Source organism: Amblyraja radiata, chromosome 2 (assembly GCF_010909765.2).
Source record: "Amblyraja radiata isolate CabotCenter1 chromosome 2, sAmbRad1.1.pri, whole genome shotgun sequence".
NCBI classification, from domain to species: domain Eukaryota; kingdom Metazoa; phylum Chordata; class Chondrichthyes; order Rajiformes; family Rajidae; genus Amblyraja; species Amblyraja radiata.
In genome coordinates this window covers 122,530,832-122,556,016 of record NC_045957.1, presented here as the reverse complement: position 1 = coordinate 122,556,016, position 25,185 = coordinate 122,530,832, and the positions used below count along the sequence as shown (strand labels likewise).

The 25,185-nt window shown below is 49.0% G+C and overlaps 1 protein-coding gene across 2 annotated transcripts in view; it reads right to left on the bottom strand.

Annotated features, from left to right (window-relative positions):
• Nucleotides 1-25,185, bottom strand: part of topbp1 (DNA topoisomerase II binding protein 1) — an 88,678-nt gene that overhangs the window by 48,897 nt on the left and 14,596 nt on the right. For both annotated transcript variants that reach the window (XM_033014770.1, XM_033014778.1), the window contains exons 5-11: nt 23,691-23,872; nt 18,819-19,012; nt 15,432-15,605; nt 12,020-12,189; nt 8,986-9,149; nt 1,493-1,740; nt 110-426 (exon numbers count right to left, since the gene is read on the bottom strand). In XM_033014770.1, coding sequence (XP_032870661.1) covers nt 110-426; nt 1,493-1,740; nt 8,986-9,149; nt 12,020-12,189; nt 15,432-15,605; nt 18,819-19,012; nt 23,691-23,872 — 1,449 coding nt within the window. The remainder of the gene's footprint in view (nt 1-109; nt 427-1,492; nt 1,741-8,985; nt 9,150-12,019; nt 12,190-15,431; nt 15,606-18,818; nt 19,013-23,690; nt 23,873-25,185) is intronic.

Genomic DNA, 25,185 nt, shown 5'->3' with positions numbered 1-25,185 from the left:
TAACTGTGTGTCATGTTGTCACTTGCGGGCGGAGCACCAAGGCAAATTCCTTGTATGCGAATAGTTGGCCAATAAACGTATTCATTCATTCAAATAATGATTGTCTTACCAGCCATGTATTTGTAACCACTTCGCCCACTGTTGCTTCCACGCAGGTGCCCAATAACGGCACGACGGCATAGTCTGCCATAGCTCGGCCGTGTGGTGGTAGAACCTGCCCACCGTTACTCTCGATTAGTTCAGCCATGTAGGTTTCATCTTCTTTGGTAAAGCCAAATATTAGAAATCGCTTTTTCCAAAACAGTCCATCGTCTGTAGTTCTTGTGTGGTTTACAGAAGTGCTTGCGGTCTCGTTATTTCCCAGCACGGTGTTGTGGAGGCTGCCAGTTACGTTACGGTCAGTTCTCTCCATATTTTCAGGAACGTCTGCGCGACAAGGAAATATAAATGTAGTTAGCATTGATAATTTGTTGAAACGCAGGGGGAAAGTCAGAGAGTAGGAAATGTTAACAGGCAGACGAGAGAACAATTCAACGTGCAAGCTGAATCAAGGCAGATCACAAGAAAATAACAGGACAGTGACGCAGCGGTAGAGTTGCTGCCTCACCTCGCCAGAGACCCGGCGTCAATCCTGACAAAAGTTGAACTTTGTCATTTGTGTGCATTTTTCGATTGTGTGCTTTGTCGATTGTGTGCAGATTTGGGCCCCTAATTTGAGGAAGGACATTCTTGCTATTGAGGGAGTGCAGCGTAGGTTTACAAGGTTAATTCCCGGGATGGCGGGACTGTCATATGCTGAGAGAATGGAGCGGCTGGGCTTGTACACTCTGGAGTTTAGAAGGATGAGAGGGGATCTCATTGAAACATATAACATTGTTAAGGGTTTGGACACGCTAGAGGCAGGAAACATGTTCCCGATGTTTGGGGAGTCCAGAACCAGGGGCCAAAGTTTAAGAATTAGGAGTAAGCCATTTAGAACGGAGACAAGGAAACACTTTTTCTCACAGAAAGTGGTGAGTCTGTGGAATTGTCTGCCTCAGAGGGTGGTGGAGGCAGGTTCTCTGGATGCTTTCAAGAGAGAGCGAGATAGGGCTCTTAAAGAGTCAGGGGATATGGGGAGAAGGCAGGAACGGGGTACTGATTGGGGATGATCAGCCATGATCACATTGAATGGCGGTGCTAGCTCGAAGGGCTGAATGGCCTACTCATGCACCTATTGTCTATTGACCTTGGGGCTAACGGAATCAGGGGATAAGGGGAAAAAGCAGGAACATAGTACTGATTTTAGATGATCATCCATGATCATAATGAATGTCGGTGCTGGCTCAAAGAGCTGAATGGCCTACTTACTCCTGCACCTATTTTCTTAGTTTCTATCTATCTCTGCTTTAAATATATTCACTGACTTGTCCTCCACAGCCTTCTGTGGCAAAGAATTCCACTGATTCCCCGCCCACTGACTAAAGAAGACAGTAAAAGAATAGTTTCTCACCTAGAGTCGCGTCGTTCTCCAGGTACTGCAGCAGGAGGTCGTCGTCAGCCTGCTGCTCCGCGGCGCAACGGGCTGCTGCCGCTCTCGATGCGTTACTGCCCTTCAGAGTGGAGCGCGTTTGGTCTCCGCCGCTGCGTCCGGGCACTGGAACAGCGGGCTGATAACCCGGACAGAAGTACGGCTCGGCAGCAAGGAGACGTTTCTCGCAGAAGCAATCCACCAACCACTTTGCTGTAACCACGTGCGGCCTGGCACAGAGATGAGTCCAATAAACATCGTTCCATTCAACCGTTGCAATGAACATGAATAAACACAGGTACTCTTTGCATTTCATTCCTTCAACCCAAAATGTAATTCTGTTCTCTTTTTATTGACGATTGTCTGGCATGCTGAGTATTTCCATGATGCCGTGTACATACATCTCTGACCCCTCTCACCCTGGCCACAAACTCTTTGAATCACTTCCCTCTGGAAGGCGACTCCGGACTGTCAAAGCTGCCACAGCCAGACATAAAAACAGCTTTGATCCAGGAGTAGTTGCTCTACTCAACAGCCAAAAATCTGTAGCCTCCCTTTGATCTGGTATTTTGTTGGTTCACATGCTTGATCAATGGTGTTTTATCATTAATGTTTTTTTATTATTATTAATGTTTAGTGTTTTCTGAGTCCATCATAACTGTCACTGTATGTCATGTTGTTACTCGTGGGCGGAGCACCAAGGCAAATTCCTTGTATGTGAACACTTGGACAATAAACTTACTTACTTACTTACAGGTGGTCCACCCCCTCCGCTAACCCGGGCAAAATTACCAGAGTGCACTTGAAACCTCCCCCCCCCCCTCCCGAAATTGTGGCGATTTGGCCGGGTGAGGTGACCGGTCGATCTCAACCTCATCGGGACTTCCGCGGCCGATCGGCGGGTCGAATGTGCCCCCTACGGCCAGGGCTCTGGAACGCCGGCAGATCCATTCTCGAAGGGATCGACAGGAGTCGCTGCCTCAATAAAGCAGCCATCATCAGAGGCCCACACCACCCTGGCCTCGCACCCATTTCAACCCTAATATCAGGAAGAAGGCTATGCCCCCCTGTCCCACTTAGGAAACCTGAACGGAAACCTCTGGAGACTTTGCGCCCCACCCAAGGTTTCCGTGCGGTTCCCGGAGGTTTTTGTCAGTCTCCCTACCTGCTTCCACTACCTGCAACCTCCGGGAACCGCACGGTAACCTTGGGTGGGGCACAAAGTCTCCAGAGGTTTCCGTTCAGGTTTCCTAAGTGGGACAGGGGCCTTAGGAGCTGTATGACTCTATGGTGTAGAATACAATGCTTCTGAATGAAGTGATAGTCAGTCCTTGATAACAGTATGATATTTATGATTTAGACACAATCTTTCAGACATATTCTTTCCACTTTGGAACACGTACAACACAGATCCACCAGCATGGATTGGGAATGAAAGGATTACATTTCTTGCATGCTCCATCATGCGGGACTTAAATAACACGATCAAAGGTTTAAGGACACAGAGAATCTATTTTCTCTAGTGGCAGAATTCCGAACCAAGTCACCCAGGCGGAAAATTAATTACCACTTTACAAATACACGGCAGAGATTCAGAATCTTGCAGTTGTTTGATTTTGTTCACTCAAGGTTAACCAAGTTAAACAATTCAAGGCACATACTGATCAAAAGTAGCAATGATCAAATCAAATAGCTGACCATTCTCAAGGGATCCTGTTGCTATCATAGAGACATAGAACGATACAGTGTGGAACCAGGCCCTTCGGCCCAACTTTTCCCAGCTACACTAGTCTCATCTGTTTGGCACACACACAGAGTTCAAGTTCAAGTGAGTTTATTGTCATGTGTCCCTGTATAGGACAATGAAATTCTTGCTTTGCTTAAGCACACAGAAAATAGTAGGCATTTACTACAAAACAGATAAATGTGTCCATATACCATGATATAAATATATACACACATGAATAAATAAACTGGTAGTGCAAATAACAGAAAGTGGTTGCTAATAATCAGAGTTTTGTCCGAGCCAGGTTTAATAGCCTGATGGCTGAGGGGAAGTAGCTATTCCTGAACCTGGTTGTTGCAGTCTTCAGGCTCCTGTACCTTCTACCTGAAGGTAGCAGGGAGATGAGTGTGTGGCCAGGATGGTGTGGGTCTTTGATGATACTGCCAGCCTTTTTGAGGCAGCGACTGCGATAAATCCCCTCGATGGAAGGAAGGTCAGAGCCGATGATGGACTGGGCAGTGTTTACTACGTTTTGTAGTCTTTTCCTCTCCAGGGCGCTCAAATTGCCGAACCAAGCCACGATGCAACCGGTCAGCATGCTCTCGACTGTGCACCTGTAGAAGTTAGAGAGAGTCTTCCTTGACAATCCGACTCTCCGTAATCTTCTCAGGAAGTAGAGGCGCTGATGAGCTTTTTTGATAATTGCGTTAGTGTTCTCGGACCAGGAAAGATCTTCAGAGATGTGCACCCCCAGGAATTTGAAGTTCTTGACCCTTTCAACCATCGACCCGTTGATATAAATGGGGCTGTGGGTCCCCCTCCTACTCCTTCCAAAGTCCACAATCAGTTCCTTGGTTTTGCTGGTGTTCAGGGCCAGGTATTGCGCTGGCACCACATGGACAGTTGCTCGATCTCTCTTCTGTACTCTGACTCATCCCCATCAGTGATACGCCCCACAATAGTGGTGTCGTCAGCGAACTTGATGATGGAGTTCGCACTGTGGTTCGCTACGCAGTCATGGGTATAGAGTGAGTACAGCAGGGGGCTGAGCACGCAGCCTTGAGGTGCTCCCGTGCTGATTGTTATTGAGGCTGACACATTTCCACCAATACGAACAGACTGTGGTCTGTGGACGAGGAAGTCGAGGATCCAGTTGCAGAGGGATGCGCAGAGACCCAGTTCTGCGAGTTTGGTAACCAGTTTGGAGGGGATGATTGTGTTAAATGCCGAGCTGTAATCAATGAATAACAGCCTGACATATGAGTTTTTGTTGTCCAAGTGGTCCAGTGCGGAGTGGAGGGCCAGCGAGATCGCATCCACCGTTGATCTGTTGTGGCGGTACGCGAACTGCAGTGGGTCCAGGTTTTTGTCGATGTAGGAGTTGATTTGCTCCATGATCAACCTCTCAAAGCACTTCATCACCACCGGCGTTAGTGCCACTGGTCGATAGTCATTGAGGCACGTCACCTTACTCTTCTTGGGCACCGGTATAATTGATGCCCTTTTAAAGCAGGTGGGGACCTCAGACCTCAGAAGTGAGAGGTTGAAAATGTCCGTAAAAACTCCCGCCAGTTGGTCCGCACAGGTTTTTAGAACACGGCCGGGTATACCATCAGGTCCAGGTGCTTTTCGGGGGTTCACCCCTCTGAAGGATTTCCTGACATCGGCCTCTGTGACTGAGACTGAAATGCCATCACAGCGAATGGGGGATCGGGAAGGCACATCAGTATTCTCCCTGTCAAAGCGTGCGTAAAACGCATTGAGCTCGTCAGGGAGTGATGTTACACCGGCATTCGAGCTGCCTCCTGGTTTTGCCTTGTAGGAGGTGATTGCATTCAGACCCTGCCACAGCTGCCGAACATCTGTCTCGTCCTCCAGTTTGGAGCAGAAGTCCCTTTTGGCCTTTTTGATGGCCTTACCAAGGTCGTATCTGGTCTTCATGTAGGCCACTGTATCGTTGGATGTGAATGCCCTGTGTCTGGACTTCAGGAGAGTGCGGATCTCAAAGTTCATCCAAGGTTTCTGATTGGGAAACACTCGGAAGGTTTTTGTAGGGATGCAATCCTCCACACATTTCTTTATGAAGTCTGTAACGACTGTGGCATATTCGTTCAAGTCCGTTGCCGAGTCCTTGAACATTGCCCAGTCTACAGACTCCAAACAGTCCTGGAGTTGTTCTTCTGCCCCCCCCCGACCAGCTCTGTGCTGTCCTCACTTCTGGGGGTGCGCTCTTTAATTGCTGCCTGTAGAAGAAGCGGTATGGTTGGACTTACCGAAGTGAGGGCGAGGGATAGAACGATAGGCATTCTTGATGGTGGTGTAGCAGTGGTCGAGGGTGTTAGGTCCTCTGGTGCAGCAGGAGACATGTTGGTGGAAGTTGGGGAGTGATTTCTTGAGGTTCGCCTTATTGAAGTCCCCAGCAATGGTGGTAAATGCCTCGGGGTAAGACGTCTGGTGTTTGTTGACCACGGCGTGCAGCTCCTCCAGTGCCAGACGGACGTCTGCCTGGGGTGGGATGTAGACCGCGGTCAGGATAACGGAGGTGAATTCTCTCGGGAGGTAGAAGGGACGGCACTTCACCGCCAGATGTTCGAGGTGTGGAGAGCAGGAGTTGGACAGGACTGCCACGTCGGAACACCACGCAGAGTTGACCATGAGGCAGACGCCCCCTCCTCTCCCTTTCCCAGATGCCAGGGTACGGTCCATGCGGTGGATGGAGAACCCTTCAGGCTGGACCGCTGAGTCTGGGGAGCTGGGGGTGAGCCATGTCTCTGTGAAACAGAACACAGAGCATTCCCTCAGCTCCCTTTGATAAAGCAGTCTTGCCCTTAAGTCCTCCACTTTGTTTTCAAGGGACTGTACATTAGCCAGTAGGATAGTAGGGAGAGGGGGCCGAAGTCCCCTGCGCTTCATTCTGACCTGAAGTCCTGCCCGACGGCCACGTTTCCGGACACAATGGAGGCTTCCCCTTTGTTTCCAGGTACTGTGCTTGCTGTACCTGCTGTTTCTGCGGACCTGCGCTGGAACGGGGATTCCCTCACAGACGGCAGCTCCCGCTCCGTAACGAACAGGGGTTCCCTCAAAGTCGGCAGCTCCAGCTCCGTTGTTGCTGGGAGATCCAGCCCGTCGGCTCTGGGGGTCATCCCGGGGTTTCAAGGTACAGTACCTGTGATCCTCAGTCGGGTCGGGAGTTCCACAGCCAGCGTGGGAAAGTTTAAAGTCCGGGGTTCCCGCAGCTGCGGGAGATCGCGAAATTGCGAGAGCCTTGAGGTGCTCCAGCAGGTTGACCGAAACGGCACCGATTTCTGCCGTTTTTCTGATCCAGGTAAGTTGTTGGAAGTTGTAGTTGAGCCTTTTATTTTCCGGAGCTCCACAAAAGTCGCCGCAGGCAGGCGCCACCTGTAATGTTTTACGTTCTAATGCTATTACGAACATATCCTGATGATACTTCAGCAGATGAATAGTTTAGTTTAGAGATACAGGCCCTTCGGCCCACGACCACCAGCTGTCCCCTTACACGAACACTGTCCGACACACACCAGGGTTCAGTTTACGTTTACACCAAGCCAATTAACCTGTGTGGCTTTGCAGTGCGGGAGGAAATCAAAGATCTCAGAGAAAACCCACGCAGGTCATGGGGAGAACGTACGAACTCCGTACAGACAAACACCCGTAGTCAGGATGGAACCCGGGTGTCTGGCGCTGTAAGGCAGCAACTCTACCGCTGCGCCACCGTGTCAGTCGACCATATAAGACTTTCTTGCCTAAACCAGGAAACAGCTGACAACAGCAGTGTTGTTCTCCAATGTACAGATGCTCCCCGATTCATAGAAACATAGAAAATAGGTGCAGGAGTAGGCCATTCGGCCCTTTGAGCCTGCACCGCCATTCAATATGATCATGGCTGATCATCCAACTCAGTATCCTGTACCTGCCTTCTCTCCATACCCCCTGATCCCTTTAGCCACAAGGGCCACATCTAACTCCCTCTTAAATATAGCCAATGAACTGGCCTCAACTACCCTCTGTGGTAGAGAGTTCCAGAGACTCACCACGCACAGAGATTCACCGTGCTTGGACGTATGATATTTACGATGGTGCAAACGGCGGGCAACGGCAGCGGGCCGCGCATCACTTCCGCTCACGCGACCAGAACGTATTAAACGCGTTTTCGACTTGCGATAATTTCCATTTACGGTGGGTTTATCGGAACGTAACCACCATGGTAGATGGAGGAGCAGCTGTGCAGTAAACCCCCACAAGCACAGACCTCGACATGACGGGTCGTCTACATCTCGGTTATAGGGGACCGAGGTTGACCGGTGCACTGCACCACACTACCGCCACTACGGCCGGAGTTTCCGGTTGCGGGAGGGGAGAGAGCGAGCAGCGTGAGTACCGGGCCCGTCCCCGGCGCACCCACCGTGTGTGGGGTCGAGGTCTCTGGAGCTCCCCAGCCTGTGAACCCCTCCCACCCTGGTTTAACACCCCCTCCTACAGCATGTTTCTACCCTCCCAGCCTTGGCTTATACTATATCCCCCCCCCCCCACTCCGTTCCAGCAGGCAAATGGCAATAACGGACAGCGCACACCTCACCCAGACAGGAAGTGTCACAGCTGGCGTCCTGGTGCCGTCGCAACAACCTGGAGCTCAATGCTCTTAAGACAGTGGAATTGATTGTAGACATTAGGAGAGCTCCCCCTCCCCTCACCCCACTCACCATCAACAACACCACAGTCACGTCTGTGGAGTCTTTTAAGTTCCTGGGAACCATCATCACCAAGGACCTTAAGTGCGGGGCTACCATCGACTCCACAGTCAAAAAGGCACAACAGAGGATGTACTTCCTACGGCAGCTGAGGAAGCACAATCTGCCACAGGCAATGATGGTCCAATTCTACACGGCCATCGTAGAGTCTGTCCTCACCTCTCCATCATGGTCTGGTTTGGCTCAGCCACCAAGCATGACATCTGGAGGCTGCAGCGAATCGTCCGATCAGCAGAGAAGGTTATTGGCTGCAACCTTCCCTCCATTGATGAACTGTACACTGCAAGGGCCAGGAAGCGAGCGGGCAAGATCATCTCTGACCCCTCTCACCCTGGCCACAAATTCTTTGAATCACTGCCCTCTGGAAGGCGACTCCGGACTGTCAAAGCTGCCACAGCCAGACATTAAAAGTTTTTATCCACGAGTAGTTGCTCTACTCAATAACCAAAAATCTGTAGCCTCCTTTAGATCTGGTATTTTGTTGGTTCACATGCTTGATCAATGGTGTTTTATCATTAATGTTTTATTATCATTAATGTTTAGTGTTTTCTGAGTCATTCGTAACTGTCACTGTATGTCATGTTGTTACTTGTGGGCGGAGCAACAAGGCAAATTCCTTGTATGTGAATACTTGGCCAATAAACTTACTTACTTACCCTACTCCTTGTTTAAGAAGGAATTGCAGATGCTGGAAAATTGAAGGTCGACTAAAATGCTCGGAGAAACTCAGCGGGTGAGGCTGCATCTATAGAGGGAAGGAAATTATTTCCTTCGCTCCAGAGATGCTGCCTCACCCGCTGAGTTTCTCCAGCATTTATGTCTACCCTACTCCTTGTGGTCTGTTATAATGCGAGCTTACTGTATAGATTTAATGTTATTCCAGGTGATTTATTTGTCACGTGTGCGACCGCAGCGTGACATACAGCGATTGACTTCACGTTGGGTTGTTTGTTGTTGTACCGGGCGTGCAGTGACTGTACCTGTGCAACAATTTGTTCAAACACTGCTTCAGCTCCTTGTCTTCCTCCCCCACGATGACGTGCGTGACGTCTTCAGAGGTTTGATTAAACCGAACTCCACCTCCAAAGTTGATCATCCGCCTTAACTGGTCCAACTTTTTACCGCCAAATCCAGAGAGATAGATCTGACAAACAGACATCCACACGTCAGATATTTTTAATACCGAAAAAAACAACTTTGGGCTTTGTAGATCAGTGTCGCTCATGCTACGAGTCATACTGTGGATCCGCCCACTAGTTTTTAATAGAAAGCCCTTTTCCCTTTAGGGACTGTCCCACTGTAGCAATACACTATGGGTAACTTCATCTTAACAGACAGCTCATGACTGGGAGAGAAAAGGGCCTGTCCCACTTTCCCGATTTAATCACGAATTCACCCGAGATTTCAAACTCGCAGAATGTTGGTAATGAGTCCGTAGGAGTCCGTGGATATATCGTAGCGGCTCGGTATGCCAGCCGTGGATACTCGGGGCATCAGGTAAGGCGGGACGTTTTTTCCAGCCTGATGAAAAATGTCCACGAGTAACAAAATAGCCCCGAGTACCTACGGCTGGGATAACGAGCCGCTACGATATCTCCACGGACTCCTACGGACTTGTTGCCAACATTCTGCGAGTTTGAAAACTCGGGAGAATTCGTGAATAACTCAGGAGAATCCGTGAATAACTCGGGAAAGTGGGACAGGCCCTTTTCTCTCCCAGTCATGAGCTGTCTGTTAAGATGAAGTTACCTTTGCTGTATTGCTAATAAAACTCTTTGGATCCTAATCACTGTGTGCCAGTTAAGACAATCCAACATGGTGCAGAAAACTCGGACCCACTCCTTGGATCCTAAAACAATAAACTAAAACAGAAAAAAAAACCCCACCATGTTGTATTGTCGTAACTCACACACACACAGTGATTAGGATCCAAAGACTTTTTATTAAGACTCATAGCATGAATGACCCCGATCTACAGATTTTAAACAATGGCGCCATAAACGGCGGCGCCCGCGTGTAAATAAATACGCACAAAGCATTTCACGCTGCGGTCGCACACGTGACAAATAAATCACCTGGAATAACTCAGCACTTTGCGCCTTTATTTTGTAAACCAGCAGCTGCAGTTCCGTGCGTCTACAATTTACCCTCCCACAGATGCTGCCTGACCCGCTGAGTTGCTCCAGCATTTTGCGTTTTGTTATTATATATCTATATTACTAAAAGTCTGATCTTGACCGCTTTTGGCCCACTGTGGTGCGATTTCCAAGAGAACGCCGCCATCTACGGCCGTTATTTTTGGCCACCTCGCTTAGAGCCCCCCTTCGCCTTCCGGGACCGGAGGATTTTTCCCATTGATGAAAAATCAGAGAGATATTAATGTTTTTTTTAAACTCTCCATTCTCTCTGCTGCCCCCGCTGGCGGCAGGGGGGAGGGACTATGAAACCCAGAAGTGTAGTCCCTCACTCACTCTGCAAGATGGAGGAAGCCAGAGGTTCACGTCTCTCTGAGCTCTGAATAACACTGAACACATGTCTACTCAACTGTGAGTGCCCTTAATGTGGTTTGAAAATGAAGATATGGTTGGGTTGAAGTAAAAATGCACTGCTAATGGCTGTTTGGGTTGAAATAAAAATGCACTGCTAATGGCTGTTTGGGTTGAAGTAAAATGCACTGCTAATGGCTCTTTGGGTTGAAGTATAAATGCACTGCTAATGGCTCTTTGGGTTGAAGTATAAATGCACTGCTAATGGCTCTTTGGGTTGAAGTAAAAATGCACTGCTAATGGCTCTTTGGGTTGAAGTAAAATGCACTGCAAATGGTTGTTTGGGTTGAAGTGAAATGCACTGCAAATTGTTGTTTGGGTTGAAGTAAAAATGCACTGCAAATGGTTGTTTGATTTTAGGTAAAACGCTACCACTTATGGCTGTGATTTTTGCCCATCTTACTCGGTCCCCCTCCACTGATCAGGTGCAGAGTATTCTTCCCATCAATGAAAAATAAAAGTGTTATTAGTGTTTAAAAAATGCTGGTTAGAATCTCTCTCCTATCAATCACGCCATGAAGGCCACACCTTTTCCGGTGGAAGGGGGAGGGATTATAAAACCCGGAAGTGTGGGTGTGGCTCAGTCTCTGTATGATGGGGGAGGGAGAGGTCACCACTCTGTCTGAGCTGTGAATCAACTGAACACACTGAATGTCTACTGCACTGTGAGTGTGGTGTTTTGTGTGGTTTTATGGTGGTTTCACCTTGCTTGAAATGGTATGAAACTGCATTTGAATGTGGTGGCCTTGCACCCTGCATGAAATGGTATGAAACTGCATTTGAATGTGGTGTTGTTGCACCCTGCATGAAATGGTATGAAACTGCATTTGAATTTGGTGGCCTTGCACCCTGCTCTAAGAGGTAAGAAACTGCCCTTGAATTTGGTGCCCTTGCACCCTGCTTGAAATGGTAGGGAAATGGATTTGAATTTGGTGGCCTTGCACTTTGCTTGAAATGGAATTTCAAGGAATAGCCGTGAGTCAACTGCCAGCCCACCAGCCGTGAGTGAGCTGCCAGCACATCAGGTTTGAGGGACTGAGCTGCCACCCCAAGAATCCATTTGGCCCACAATGTCCATATTAGCCCTCTGGAGACCAGTAGTCCCTGCAGCCAACAACACCCACACCAGCTCTCCAGAAAGCCCCCCCCCCCTCCCCACTGGCCATCATTATTGGAATTGGTGGACAGGTGGAATATTGCGTCGGGGGACCAGCCCTCCCGTTCCTAAAGTTATCGGAGCAGAATCATGCCATTGGTCCATCAAGTCTAATCCGCCATTCAATCCTGCCAGATCTATCTCTCCCTCCTAACCCCATTCTGCTGCCTTCTCCCCATAACCCGACGCCCGCAGTCATAAAAAATGTTTGTGTGTGATCAAAAATGAAGCATTACAGTTTATCTTTACAGTTCCCGTCATTGTAATGATCCCGTGATACAACTCGCTGGAAGCAAGTTTAAACACGCTTACTTTGCATCCATCCAACAAGTCCTCTGGGACGACAGAAAGAGTGAGATCCAAGGCTTCGAGCTGGTGGTCAGGCATCTCCACCCGAGTGGTCATGGCGGAGGTGAGTGCAGTCTCATTGATGCCGTTCATGCTGATGTTGGCAATGTGGCTCACGTCCGATAGAGGTCGAGCTGAGGAAAGGCAAAGCGGCAAACGTAACGCAGTCAATGAAATGAGTGAAACGCATCTTGCAGCCGAGAATAAATCTACAGCATGATGCCCACTTTAGTGAAAGGCCTGGATAGGGTGGATAGGGTGGATGTGGAGAGGATGTTTCTTCCTGTGGAGAGATAGATCTTAAAGATAGCGGAGTCAAGGGATATGGGGGAGAAGGCAGGAACGGGGTACTGATTGGGGATGATCAGCCATGATCACAGTGAATGGCGCTGCTGGCTCGAAGGGCCGAATGGCCCACTCCTGCACCTGTTGTCTATTGTCTTTCCAATAGTGGGAGAGTCTAACTCCAGAGGTCACAGCCTCAGAATAAAAGGACATACCTTTAGGAAGGAGATGAGGAGGAATTTCTTTAGTCAGAGGGTGGTGAATCTGTGGAACTCATTGCCACAGAAGGCCGTGGCCAAGTCAATTGATATTTTTAAGGCAGAGATTGATAGATTCTTGATTAGTACGGGTGTTAGAAGTTATGGGGAGAAGGCAGGAGAATGGGGTTGAGAAGGAAAGATAGATTAGCCATGATTGAATGGCGGAGTAGACTTGTTGGGCTGAATGGCCTAATTCTGTTCCTATGAAATACTTTAGAGTCATACTGTAGAAATTGGCCCTTTGGCCCAACTTGCCCATGCAACCAACATGTCCCATCTACATTAGTCCTACCTGCCTGCGTTTGGCCCATATCTTCCAAACCTGTCCTATCCATGTACCCGTCTTTAACATTACGATCATCCCAGCCTCAACTACCTCCTCCAGCAGCTCGTTCCACACACCCACCACCCTTTGTGTAAAAAAGTTACGCCTCGGGTTCCTATTCAATCTTTTCCCCTTCACCTTAAACCTGTGTCTTGTGGTTCTCGATTCCCCTACTCTGGTAGCTTTCTGAGCGTTGACCAAGCGCAGGCTCGGCGATCGCTTCGTCCAACACCTTCGCTCAGTTCGCGCTAACCAACATGATCTCTCGGTGGCTCAGCACTTCAACTCCCCTTCCCGGTGCTGGCTCGAAGGGCCAAATGGCCTACTCCTGCACCTATTGTCTATTCCGAATCCGACCTTTCTGTCCTGGGCCTCCTCCATTGCCAGAGTGAGGCCCAGCGTAAATTGGAGGAGCAGCACCTCATATTTTGCTTGGGTAGTTTACACCCCTTCAGTATGAACATTGACCTCTAATATCAGATAGTCCTTGCTTTCTCCCTCCTTCCCCCCCTTCCCAGCTCTCCCACAAGCCTACTGTCTCTGCCTCTTCCTTTCTTCCCCCCCCCCCCCCCCCCCCCGACATCAGTCCGAAGAAGGGTCGAGACCCGAAACATCGCCTATTCCTTCTCTCCGTAGTTGCTGCCTCACCCGCTGAGTTTCTCCAGCATTTTTGTCTACCTTAGCATTTACTCGGTCTATTCCTCTCATGATGGTGGTGATGTGATCGGAGTGGATCCATATCCCTTTATTTCCTGCGATCATTGTGCCTATTTAAAAGCTTCTTAAACACCACTCTCGTATCTACCTCTACCAACCCCCGCCAATGCTTTCCAGGCACCCATCATCCTCTGTGTAAAAAAAAAATTGTCCCACACAACTCCATTATATTTCCCCCCGCTCACCTGATAGCTACGCTCTCTAGTGTTGGACATTTCCGCCCTGGGAAAACAGTTCCGACTGTCCACTATATGTGCCTCACAATTTATATCGTCACCCCTCACCCACCCACCCACGTCCCTGAGAAAAATGAGCTTGGCTTGATTGTAATTATGTATAGTATTGATTGGATAGCATGCCAAAAAAAAAAAAAAGCTTTTCACTGTACCTCTGTCAGCATGACAATAATAAATCTAAACCTAATTAAATAACCCCAATTGACATGGTTTTGCATAACCACAACTTGATGAAGGGCCTGTCCCACTTTCACGACCTCATTCACGACCTCTGCCGAGTTTGCCCTTGACTCGTACTCGCAGCATGGTCGCCACGAGGTTGTAGCCGGCTGCGATGCTAGTCGTAGGTACTCGTGGCATCAAGTAGGTCAGGGCGTTTTTTCTAGCACGATGAAAAAAATGTCCACGAGTAAAAAAGGTTGTGAATTAGGTCGTGAAAATGGGACAGGCCCTTTAGAAAATCAGGACTCGAGGGCCTAAGCTAAAGGGAGAGGTTGAGCAGGCGAAGACTTTATTCCTTAGAGTGCGAGAGGATGGAGGGCGATCTATCAGAGGCAGGAGAATGGGGTTAGGAGGGAGAGAGAGATCAGCCATGATTGAATGGCTGTGTAGATTTGATGGGCCGAATGGCCTAATTCTACTCCTATCACTTATGATCTTATGACCATCGCCAGGCCAGATCAACCCCCAAATCAACCCAGTGTCCCGGCCAGGACAACAGGCCTTGAAGGCCAAGATAAGAGCGTGTTGTTAAGAAAGTTGAAACTTGAAGGGCACAAGTTGGCAGCAGGTACATGGCGACTCTGCCTTGGTGAAGTTTAGTTCAGAGATACAGAGCTGGTAACAAGTTCTTTGGCCCACCGAGTCCGCACCGACCAGCGGTCCCTGCACACTAGCACTATCCTACACTAGGGACATATTTTTTTACATTTATACCAAGCCAATTAACCTGGAGCGTGATGAAACCAAAGCTCATGGAGAAAAACCAACGCAGGTCACGGGGAGAAGGTACAAACTCCATACAGACGAGCACCCGTAGTCAGGATCGAACCCGGGTCTCTGGTGCTGTCAGGCAGCAACTCTACCGCTGTGCCGCCCCTGGTAGAGATTGTAGTATTCGTACGCTACGATCGTTGCAGTTTTTGTCCTCATCGATGATTTTGTTTATCTATCCGTAGACAAAAATGCCGGAGAAACTCAGCGGGAGAGGCAGCGTCTATGGAGCAACGGAAATAGGCGACGTTTCGGGTCAAGACCCGAAACGTCGCCTATTTCCGTTGCTCCATAGACGCTGCCTCACCCGCTGAGTTTCTCCAGCATTTTTATCTACCTTCGATTTTCCAGCAGTTCCTTCTTAAACATTTTGTTTATCTATAGTATGATTTTACCAAATTGTATGCAGAACAAAGAATTTCACTCCACCTAGGTGCATGTGACAATAAAGTATGGTTGAAAGATTTCGGTACCTTTCGTATTAAAACAATTTAGAAATATCAAACCCGACACCACCCGTGAGAAAAAAAAAGAAAAAACGCAATTTCTGTTCTCCTTACGGTTCAGTGCATCTCCAATATTTGTCGGGGTTGAGGTGCTTGGAGCCGATTTTCTGTCTGATTCAACCTTATAATGGCCTTCGTCTTGGCAAGCACCCTGCTTTATGGAGTCAAAGAACCACTGGATGGACACGCAGTATATATTCCACTTTTGTGCGCATTCATACTTCTGACCTGGGCAAAGAGCAGAAAGCACAAGCAGATTATTGGCTCATACAGTTGAATTTATTCATTCATTCTATTTTACTGTGGTGTTATGATCATAGGTTATCACACTCAAAAGTGTTTAATAAATAATGAAAAAAAATGCTATTGGCCAAGTAGGCCAAGTATTTGGGCAGTGGGCAGGTGCTATAGACCTGCACGGGAAGGTAGACGCCCCCACAAGTCTCGGGCAGATGGGGCTCGTCAGCCTGGGAAGGCAGTCCATCTAGGAGAGGGAAAACTCTGATTTAAAACCTCCACTGCCTTGTCGCCATATCCAGTCATGGAAAAGGCTCCAGGAGTAAACCTCAAGAAAATCCGGAGTCGGAGCCCCTAAGGCAGTTCGTCGTTCAAGTCACTTTTATTTCTATAGCACATTTAAAAAACAACTCTCGTTGGCCAAAGTGCTTTACATTGGTGGAGGTACTAACGTTATACAACAGTGGTTCATAGATTAAGTACATACATAAATACAGCCCTCAGAGGACGTCAAGAAAGGTGAGTTTTAAGTCGCGACTTAAAAGAGTCGATGGAGGGGGCCGTTCTGATGGGAAGGGGGATGCTGTTCCACAGTCTAGGAGCTGCAACCGCAAAGGCGCAGTCGCCCTTGAGCTTATGCCTAGACCGCGGGATGTTCAGTAACCCCAAGTCGGCTGATCTGAGGGACCTGGAGGCGGTGTGGTGGGTAAGCAGACTTTTGATGTAGGTGGGGGCTTTGTAGACATAAAGGAGGATCTTGAAATTTATTCGGAATCGCACAGGGAGCCAGTGGAGAGAGGCCAGGATCGAGGTTGTAGTCGTTGTCTACAACCTCGCTCTGGCAGCTCCTGCGACGGCGCTGGTGCCAAACTGTAACGGCCCTGCTATTCCTTTGGATCGATCAGCGACGTGGAGAGGGGGGACGTGCTGTATGGGCAACAGCCTGTCCTCCATATGACATCTCCCAGGCTTGCATCCAACACCTGCAAACTTGGATGCATCACCCTTCAGTTATGACCGAAGGGGGCCTACTATATTTGAATGTGTTATCATGATTTAAGGTTATCACGCACAAAAGTGTTGAATAAATAACGAATTAAAATATTATTGGCCAAGTGTGTAGGCATACAAGGAACTTGCGTACACTCACTCATTCAGTCAGAATAATTATTCTGCCTGTAACAAAAGTCGTTCGGATATCGTACAGAACAGAAACAGCCCATCTCATCCAATGCCAACAAAGATGCCCCGTCTGAGCTAGTCCCACCTGTCCACGTTTGGCCCATATCAATAGACAATAGGTGCAGTAGTAGGCCATTTGGACCTTCGAGCCAGCACTGCCATTCAATGTGATCATGGCTGATCATCCCCAATCAGTACCCCGTGCCTTCTGCCCATATCCCCCGACTGCTATTTTTAAGAGCTCTATCCAGCTCTCTCTTGAAAGCATCCAGAGAACCGGCCTCCACCGCCCTCTGAGGCAGAGAATTCCACAGACTCACCACTCTCTGTGAGAAAAAGTGTTTCCTTGTCTCCGTTCTAAATGGCTTACTCTTTATTCTTAAACTGTGGCCCCTGGTTCTGGACTCCCCCAACATCGGGAACATGTTTCCTGCCTCTAGAGTGTCCAAGCCCTTAACAATCTTATATGTTTCAATGAGATTCCCTCTCATCCTTCTAAACTCCAGAGTGTACAAGCCCAGCTGCTCCATTCTCTCAGCATATGCCAGTCCTGCCAGGGGCCACAGTTTAAGAATAAGGGGTAAGCCATTTAGAAGAGATGGGGAAACATATTTTAACACAGAGGGTTGTGAATCTGTGGAATTCTCTGCCTCAGAAGGCAGTGGAGGCCAATTCTCTGGATGCTTTCAAGAGAGAATTAGATAGAGCTCTTAAAGATAGCGGAGTCAGGGGATATGGGGAGAAGGCAGTAACGGGGTACTAATTGTGGATGATCAGCCATGATCACAGTGAACAAGCAAAGAGTAGGAGTGAACGGGTCCTTTTCAGAATATCGGGCAGTGGCGAGTAGAGTGCCGCAAGGCTCGGTGTTGGGGCCGCAACTGTTTACCATATATATTAATGATTTGGAAGAGGAAATTAGGACAAGTTTGCGCATGACACAAAGCTGGATGGCAGTGTGAACTGTGAAGAGGATGTTAGGAGGTTGCAGGGTGACCTGGACAGGTTGAGTGAGTGGGCAGATGCGTGGCAGATGCAGTATAATATAGATAGATGTGAGGTTATCCACTTTGGTGGCAAAAAACAAGGGGGCAGATTTTTATCTCAATTGGGTTAAGTTAGGTAAGGGGGAAGTGCAGCGAGACCTGGGTGTCCTTGTACATCGGTCACTGAAAGTTGGCGTGCAGGTACAGCAGGCAGTGAAGAAAGCTAAAGGAATGTTGGCCTTCATAACAAGAGGATTTCAGTATAGGAGTAAAGAGGTTCTTCTGCAGATGTATAGGGCTCTGGTAAGACCACATCTGGAGGATTGTGTACAGTTTTGGTCTCCTAATTTGAGGAAGGACATCCTTGTGATTGAGGCAGTGCAGCGTAGGTTCATGAGATTGATCCCTGGGATGGCGGGACTGTCATGAGGAAAGATTGAAAAGACTAGGCTTGTATTCACTGCAGTTTAGAAGGATGAGGAGAGATCTTATAGAAACATATAAAATGATGAAAGGACTGGACAAGCTAGATGCAGGAAAAATGTTCCCAATGTTGGGCGAGACCAGAACCAGGGGCCACAGACTTATAATTTGGCCTCCACTGCCCTCTGTGGCAGGGAATTCCACAAATTCACAACTCTGGGTGTAAAAAAGGAGGCCATTTAAGACTGAGGTGCGAAAAACTATTTTCACCCAGTGTTGTGAATTTGTGGAATTCCCTGCCACAGAGGGCAGTGGAGGCCAAATCACTGGATAGATTTAAGAGAGAGTTAGATGGAGCTCTAGGGGCTAATGGAATCGAGGGATATGGGGAGAAGGCAGGCATGGGTTATTGATTGGGGACGATCAGCCATGATCACAATGAATGGCGGTGCTGGCTCGAAGGGCCGAATGGCCTCCTTCTGCACCTATTTTCTATGTTTCTACGAATGGCGGTGCTGGCTCGAAGGGCCGAATGGCCTCCTCCTGCACCTATTTTATATGTTTCTATTGTCTATACACAAGGTGGGGAAATCGGCGTAGAGGGTGCCATTACCTTTAGCTTCGTGCACAATGAGGTGTGTGCATTCGTTTATCTTCAGCTGTCCGGTGTAGCGACCCCCGTTCTCCAGGGTAGCTCGCTGCACCTCCTGCCTGTCCGAGCTGCTGAGTCCCGTCACACAGATGGTGCAGCCCAGGAACGGGGGGCAGAGGTGCTCTTCCATGTTCACATCTGCAAGGTCAATCATTCTGCTCGGGAGAAAGCAAAAGTCACATCTGTATCCGTAATTGTAGATTAACCCTTATTAATCCATGCCATTTATAATCTCCACTACACATTTTATATATTTATAAAATTTATATACATATATGCATGTCACCCATTACATGGTATTACGGTACTACACTAACGAGGACAGCCAGCTCTCAGAAGCCACCGAGCTGGGTATGAATGACTGGCAGTTTGAATGTTCTGAATTACTTACGGAATAAAGACAAATCTTTCACTATGCATGTGGTCGTGGAACATTCACAAACAGTAATGATGCAGTTAAATTATTTCATTGTGAGTGAAGCCTCTACACCCAGCTCAAAATGAAATACTTATACTTTCGGCTTTAGAGATACAGCGTGGAAACAGGTCCTTCGGCCCACCGAGTCTGTGCCGACTAGTGATCACCCTGTACACCAGCATTATCCTACACGCTAGGGACAATTTACAGAAGCCAATTAACCCACAAATTGGAATGGAACAGACAATAGACAATGGGTGCTGGAGTAGGCCATTTGGCCCTTCGAGCCAGCACCGCAATTCAATATGATCATGGCTGATCATCCCCAATCAGTACCCCGTTGCTGCCTTCTCCCCATATCCCCTGACTCCGCTATTTTTAAGGTTAGGAATATTGGCCTTCATAACAAGAGTTCAAGTTCAAGTTAGTTTATTGTCATGTGTCCCTGTATAGGACAATGAAATTCTTGCTTTGCTTAAGCACACAGAAAATAGTAGGCATTTACTACAAAACAGATAAATGTGTCCATATACCATGATATAAATATATACACACATGAATAAATAAACTGATAGTGCAAATAACAGAAAGTGGTTGGTAATAATCAGAGTTTTGTCCGAGCCAGGTTTAATAGCCTGATGGCTGAGGGGAAGTAACTATTCCTGAACCTGGTTGTTGCAGTCTTCAGGCTCCTGTACCTTCTACCTGAAGGTAGCAGGGAGATGAGTGTGTGGCCCGGATGGTGTGGGTCTTTCATGATACTGCCAGCCTTTTTGAGGCAGCGACTGCGATAGATCCCCTCGATGGAAGGAAGGTCAGAGCCGATGATGGACTGGGCAGTGTTTACTACTTTTTGTAGTCTTTTCCTTTCCAGGGCGCTCAAATTGCCGAACCAAGCCACGATGCAACCGGTCAGCATGCTCTCGACTGTGCACCTGTAGAAATTAGAGAGAGTCTTCCTTGACAATCCGACTCTCCGTAATCTTCTCAGGAAGTAGAGGCGCTGATGTGCTTTTTTGATGATTGCATTAGTGTTCTCGGACCAGGAAAGATCTTCAGAGATGTGCACGCCCAGGAATTTGAAGCTCTTGACCCTTTCAACCATCGACCCGTTGATATAAATGGGGCTGTGGGTCCCCCTCCTACTCCTTCCAAAGTCCACAATCAGTTCCTTGGTTTTGCTGGTGTTGAGGGCCAGGTTATTGCGCTGGCACCATATGGACAGTTGCTCGATCTCTCTTCTGTACTCTGACTCATCCCCATCAGTGATACGCCCCACAATAGTGGTGTCGTCAGCGAACTTGATGATGGAGTTCGCACTGTGGTTCGCTACGCAGTCATGGGTATAGAGTGAGTACAGCAGGGGGCTGAGCACGCAGCCTTGAGGTGCTCCCGTGCTGATTGTTATTGAGGCTGACACATTTCCACCAATACGAACAGACTGTGGTCTGTGGACGAGGAAGTCGAGGATCCAGTTGCAGAGGGATGCGCAGAGACCCAGTTCTGCGAGTTTGGTAACCAGTTTGGAGGGGATGATTGTGTTAAATGCCGAGCTGTAATCAATGAATAACAGCCTGACATATGAGTTTTTGTTGTCCAAGTGGTCCAGTGCGGAGTGGAGGGCCAGCGAGATCGCATCCACCGTTGATCTGTTGTGGCGGTACGCGAACTGCAGTGGGTCCAGGTTTTTGTCGATGTAGGAGTTGATTTGCTCCATGATCAACCTCTCAAAGCACTTCATCACCACCGCCGTTAGTGCCACTGGTCGATAGTCATTGAGGCATGTCACCTTACTCTTCTTGGGCACCGGTATAATTGATGCCCTTTTAAAGCAGGTGGGGACCTCAGACCTCAGAAGTGAGAGATTGAAAATGTCCGTAAAAACTCCCGCCAGTTGGTCCGCACAGGTTTTTAGAACACGGCCGGGTATACCATCAGGACCAGGTGCTTTTCGGGGGTTCACCCCTCTGAAGGATTTCCTGACATCGGCCTCTGTGACTGAGACTGAAATGCCATCGCAGCGAATGGGGGATCGGGAAGGCACATCAGTATTCTCCCTGTCAAAGCGTGCGTAAAATGCATTGAGCTCGTCAGGGAGTGATGTTACACCGGCATTCGAGCTGCCTCCTGGTTTTGCCTTGTAGGAGGTGATTGCATTCAGACCCTGCCACAGCTGCCGAACATCTGTCTCGTCCTCCAGTTTGGAGCAGAAGTCCCTTTTGGCCTTTCTGATGGCCTTACCAAGGTCGTATCTGGTCTTCATGTAGGCCACTGTATCATCGGAGGTGAATGCCCTGTGTCTGGGATTTCAAGAGGATTTCAGTATAGGAGTAGAGAGGTTCTTCTGCAGTTGTGTATGGCTCTGGTAAGACCACATCTGGAGTATAGGGTACAGTTTTGGTCTCCTAATTTGAGGAAGGACAACCTTGTGATTGAGGCAGTGCAGCGTAGGTTCACGAGATTGATCCCTGGGATGGCAGGACTGTCATATGAGGAAAGATTTAAAAGATTAGGCTTGTATTCACTGGAGTTTAGAAGGATGAGGGGGCATCTTATAGAAACATACACTATTCTAAAAGAACTGGACAAGCTGGATGCAGGAAAAAAATTCCCAATGTTGGGCGTCCAGAACCAGGGGCCACACTTAGAATAAAGGGAAAGCCATTTAACACTGAGGTGAGAAGAAACTTTTTCACCCAGAGTGTTGTGAATTTGTGGAATTCCCTGCCACAGAGGGCAGTGGAGGCTAAATCACTGGATGGATCACTGGCGGGAAGAAGAAAGGAAGAGGAGCCAGTGGGCTCAGGGATAGCTGAGAAGGGGAAGAGAAAGTAGTGATTATCTGAAATTAAAGGTCAATGTTTATACCGCTGAGGTGCAAACTGCCTAAGTGAAATATGAGGTGCTGCTCCTCCAATTTACGGTGGTCCTCACTCTGGCCATGGAGGAGGCCCAGGACAGAGAGATTGGATTCGGAATAGGAGGGGGAGTTGAAGTGCTGAGCCTTCAGGTTGGAGGTCAGGTTGGTTATTGCGAACCAAGCGGAGGTGTTCGGCAAAGCGATCGCCAAGCCTGTGCTTGATCTCACCGATGTAGAGCTGCTGACATCTAGGGCAGCGGACACAGAGGCTGTTAGCATTGAACTTTACAAAAATCAAAACAAAGTTTTCAGGTGAGGGGGAAGGTTTAATAGGCACCTCAGCGGAAAACATTTCTACATAGTAAGACCACATCTGGAGTATAGGGTACAGGTGGGTGTATGCATGGGCGGAAATCATGAGGGGAGGGGGCACGTCCCCTCATGTTTCGAGGTGGGGGACAAGCCTCCCCATGTGTTGTAATCTGGATTTTGAAATTCGGTGAAAAAAAGTCTATTAAAAATCTCCGCTTGCCGTGAGTCAGTGGGGGTGTGGCTGATGATCGAGGGCGCCGATTAGACGAGAGACGTCGGTCAGCAGGCAGTGGGAGGGGGAACATGATGATTCAACGCGATGATTGGAGGAGGGAGGTGTCGGTCAGAGGCGGAAGTAGGGGGGTGGGACTGAGGATAGAGCGCGGAGATTGGAGGAGGGAGACGCCCTGGTGGAGCAAAGATCGTAGAGCGGAGCTTGAATCGACCCGTTCGTGGGGCCTTTCATCACCCGGCGCGGCTTGAATTCGGCCGCGGGATCTTCCACCGCCCCGCGGTCAAATTGCTGCGTCGAGGCGATCGAGGCTCCCGATGTTGAAGCCCCCGTGAACGGGCGATGGAAGCTCCCGATGTTACCGTCCACAGGGCCCATGGCTGAAGCCTCGTGCGTGTGTGCGCGCATGGGCGCACGGCCGCCAAGAAATTGTGTCCCCCCCCCCCCCCAGGTTTTGATAGCGATTTCCGCCCATGGGTATATGGAACGAGCTACAAGGGGAGGTAGTTGAGGCAGGTACTATCGCAACATTTAAGAACCTTTATACAGAAACATGGATAGGACAGGTTTAGAGGGATATGGGCCAAATGCAGACAAGTGGGACAACGCCCCCCGGCTCTATGGGGAGAATCCACCACTGACCGAGAAGATCAGGTGGAGAAGGATGAAGCTCGCTGGTCACTGCCACCGCCACCAAGAAATGCCAGCAAACAAGGTCGTGTTGTGGGAACCCACCCTTGGAAGACGTGACCCGCGACGGCCAATCAAGATGATGCTGAAGACGTTGATGGTGGACGCATGTGTAGAGACAAAAGAGGAGCTTGCCAGCTGCATGGAGGACAGAGATGTGTGGTGCGTCCATCACCCTGCCCGTCTGAAACCAGCACCACTGATAGCGTCGCTAATAATGGGACTCGTGTAGATGGGGCATGTTGGTCGGCGTGGGCAGGTTGGGCTGAAGGGCCTGTTTCTATAAGAAGGGGCTTTGGCCGGGAAGCTACAAGCACTCACCTCTGCTGAGCTTTCTCCCAGCATGCACTGACCCAGGATGGAAGTACAATGGGTTTGTGCAGACTGGCCGCCACCAGGTACTTCTTGCTTCCAACCTCCCCAGCGATCAGGTGAGTGACTGAGGTGTTGTAATCACGGATGATGCGACCACCCATCAGCTGGACCCGCTGATGCACATCGTCCTTGGGAGAGAACACAGACCTTATTCAGTCTTCAGCGGTAACGGCTGCAAAACTATCTACCTCATTGGTGACCCTCGGACTATCATAGATCAGGCTTTACCTTGCACTAAACGTTATTCCCTTATCATGTATGTGTACACTGTGGACGGCTCGATTGTAATCATGCATTGTCTTTCCACTGACTGGATAGCACGCAACAATAGCTTCTCATAGTACAAGTGTCAATAAACCAAATTGAAACTGAGAACGTAGCATTATTGGCCCTTTGCGCCTTAGAAAGCATTTCATCGGAATCATAAGGTCAGGAGTAGAATTAGGCCAATCAGCCTATCAAGTCTACTCCGCCATTCAATCATGGCTGATCTATCGCTCCCGCCTAACCCCATGTTCCTGCCTTCTCCCCATAACTCCTGACACACAAGAATCTATCTATCTCTGCCTTAAAAATATCTAGACGGCCTCCATGGCCTTCTGTGGCAAAGAATGCCACAGATTCACCACCCTCTGACTACAGATGCATCACAGCATGGTTTGGGAACAGTTCCATCCAAGAACGCAAGAAATTGCAGAGAATTGTGGACACGGTCAGCCCAGACCATTACACAAAGCAACCTCCCTTCAATTGACGCCTCACGCTGCCTCGTCAAGGCCAGCAGCATGATCAAGGACCAATCTTACCCAGTCTCTCTCCTCTCCTCTCCCAGAAGCATGAAAATGCACACCTCCAGATTCAGGGGCAGTTTCTTCCCAGCTGTTATCAGGCAACTGAACCATCACAACCCCATCCCCCCACTCGCAACAAGGGCAGACCCCCCCCCCGGTCCTCACCTTTCACCCCACTAGCCGGCACATACAACAAATAGTCCTCCGTCAGTTTCACCACCTTCAACGTGACCCCACCACTCGCCACATCTTCCCATCTCCCCCCCTGTCTGCATTCCGCAAAGACCGCTCCCTCTGCAACTCCCTTGTCAATTCTTCCCTTCCCTCCCGCTCCACCCCCTCCCCGGGCACTTTCCCTTGCAACCGCCAGAGATGCTACACTTGTCCCCCCTCGACTCCATTCAAGGACCCAAGCAGTCGTTCCAGGTGCGACAGAGGTTCACCTGTATCTCCTCCAACCTCATCTATTGCATCCGCTGCTCTAGATGTCAGCTGATCTATATCGGTGAGACCAAGCGAAAGGCTTGGCGATCGTGTCGCCGCCGCTCAGCATTTCAACTCCCCCTCCCATTCCGTATCCGACCTCTCTGTCCTGGGCCTCCTCCACGGACAGAGTGAGCACCACCGGAAATTGGAGGAGCAGCACTTCA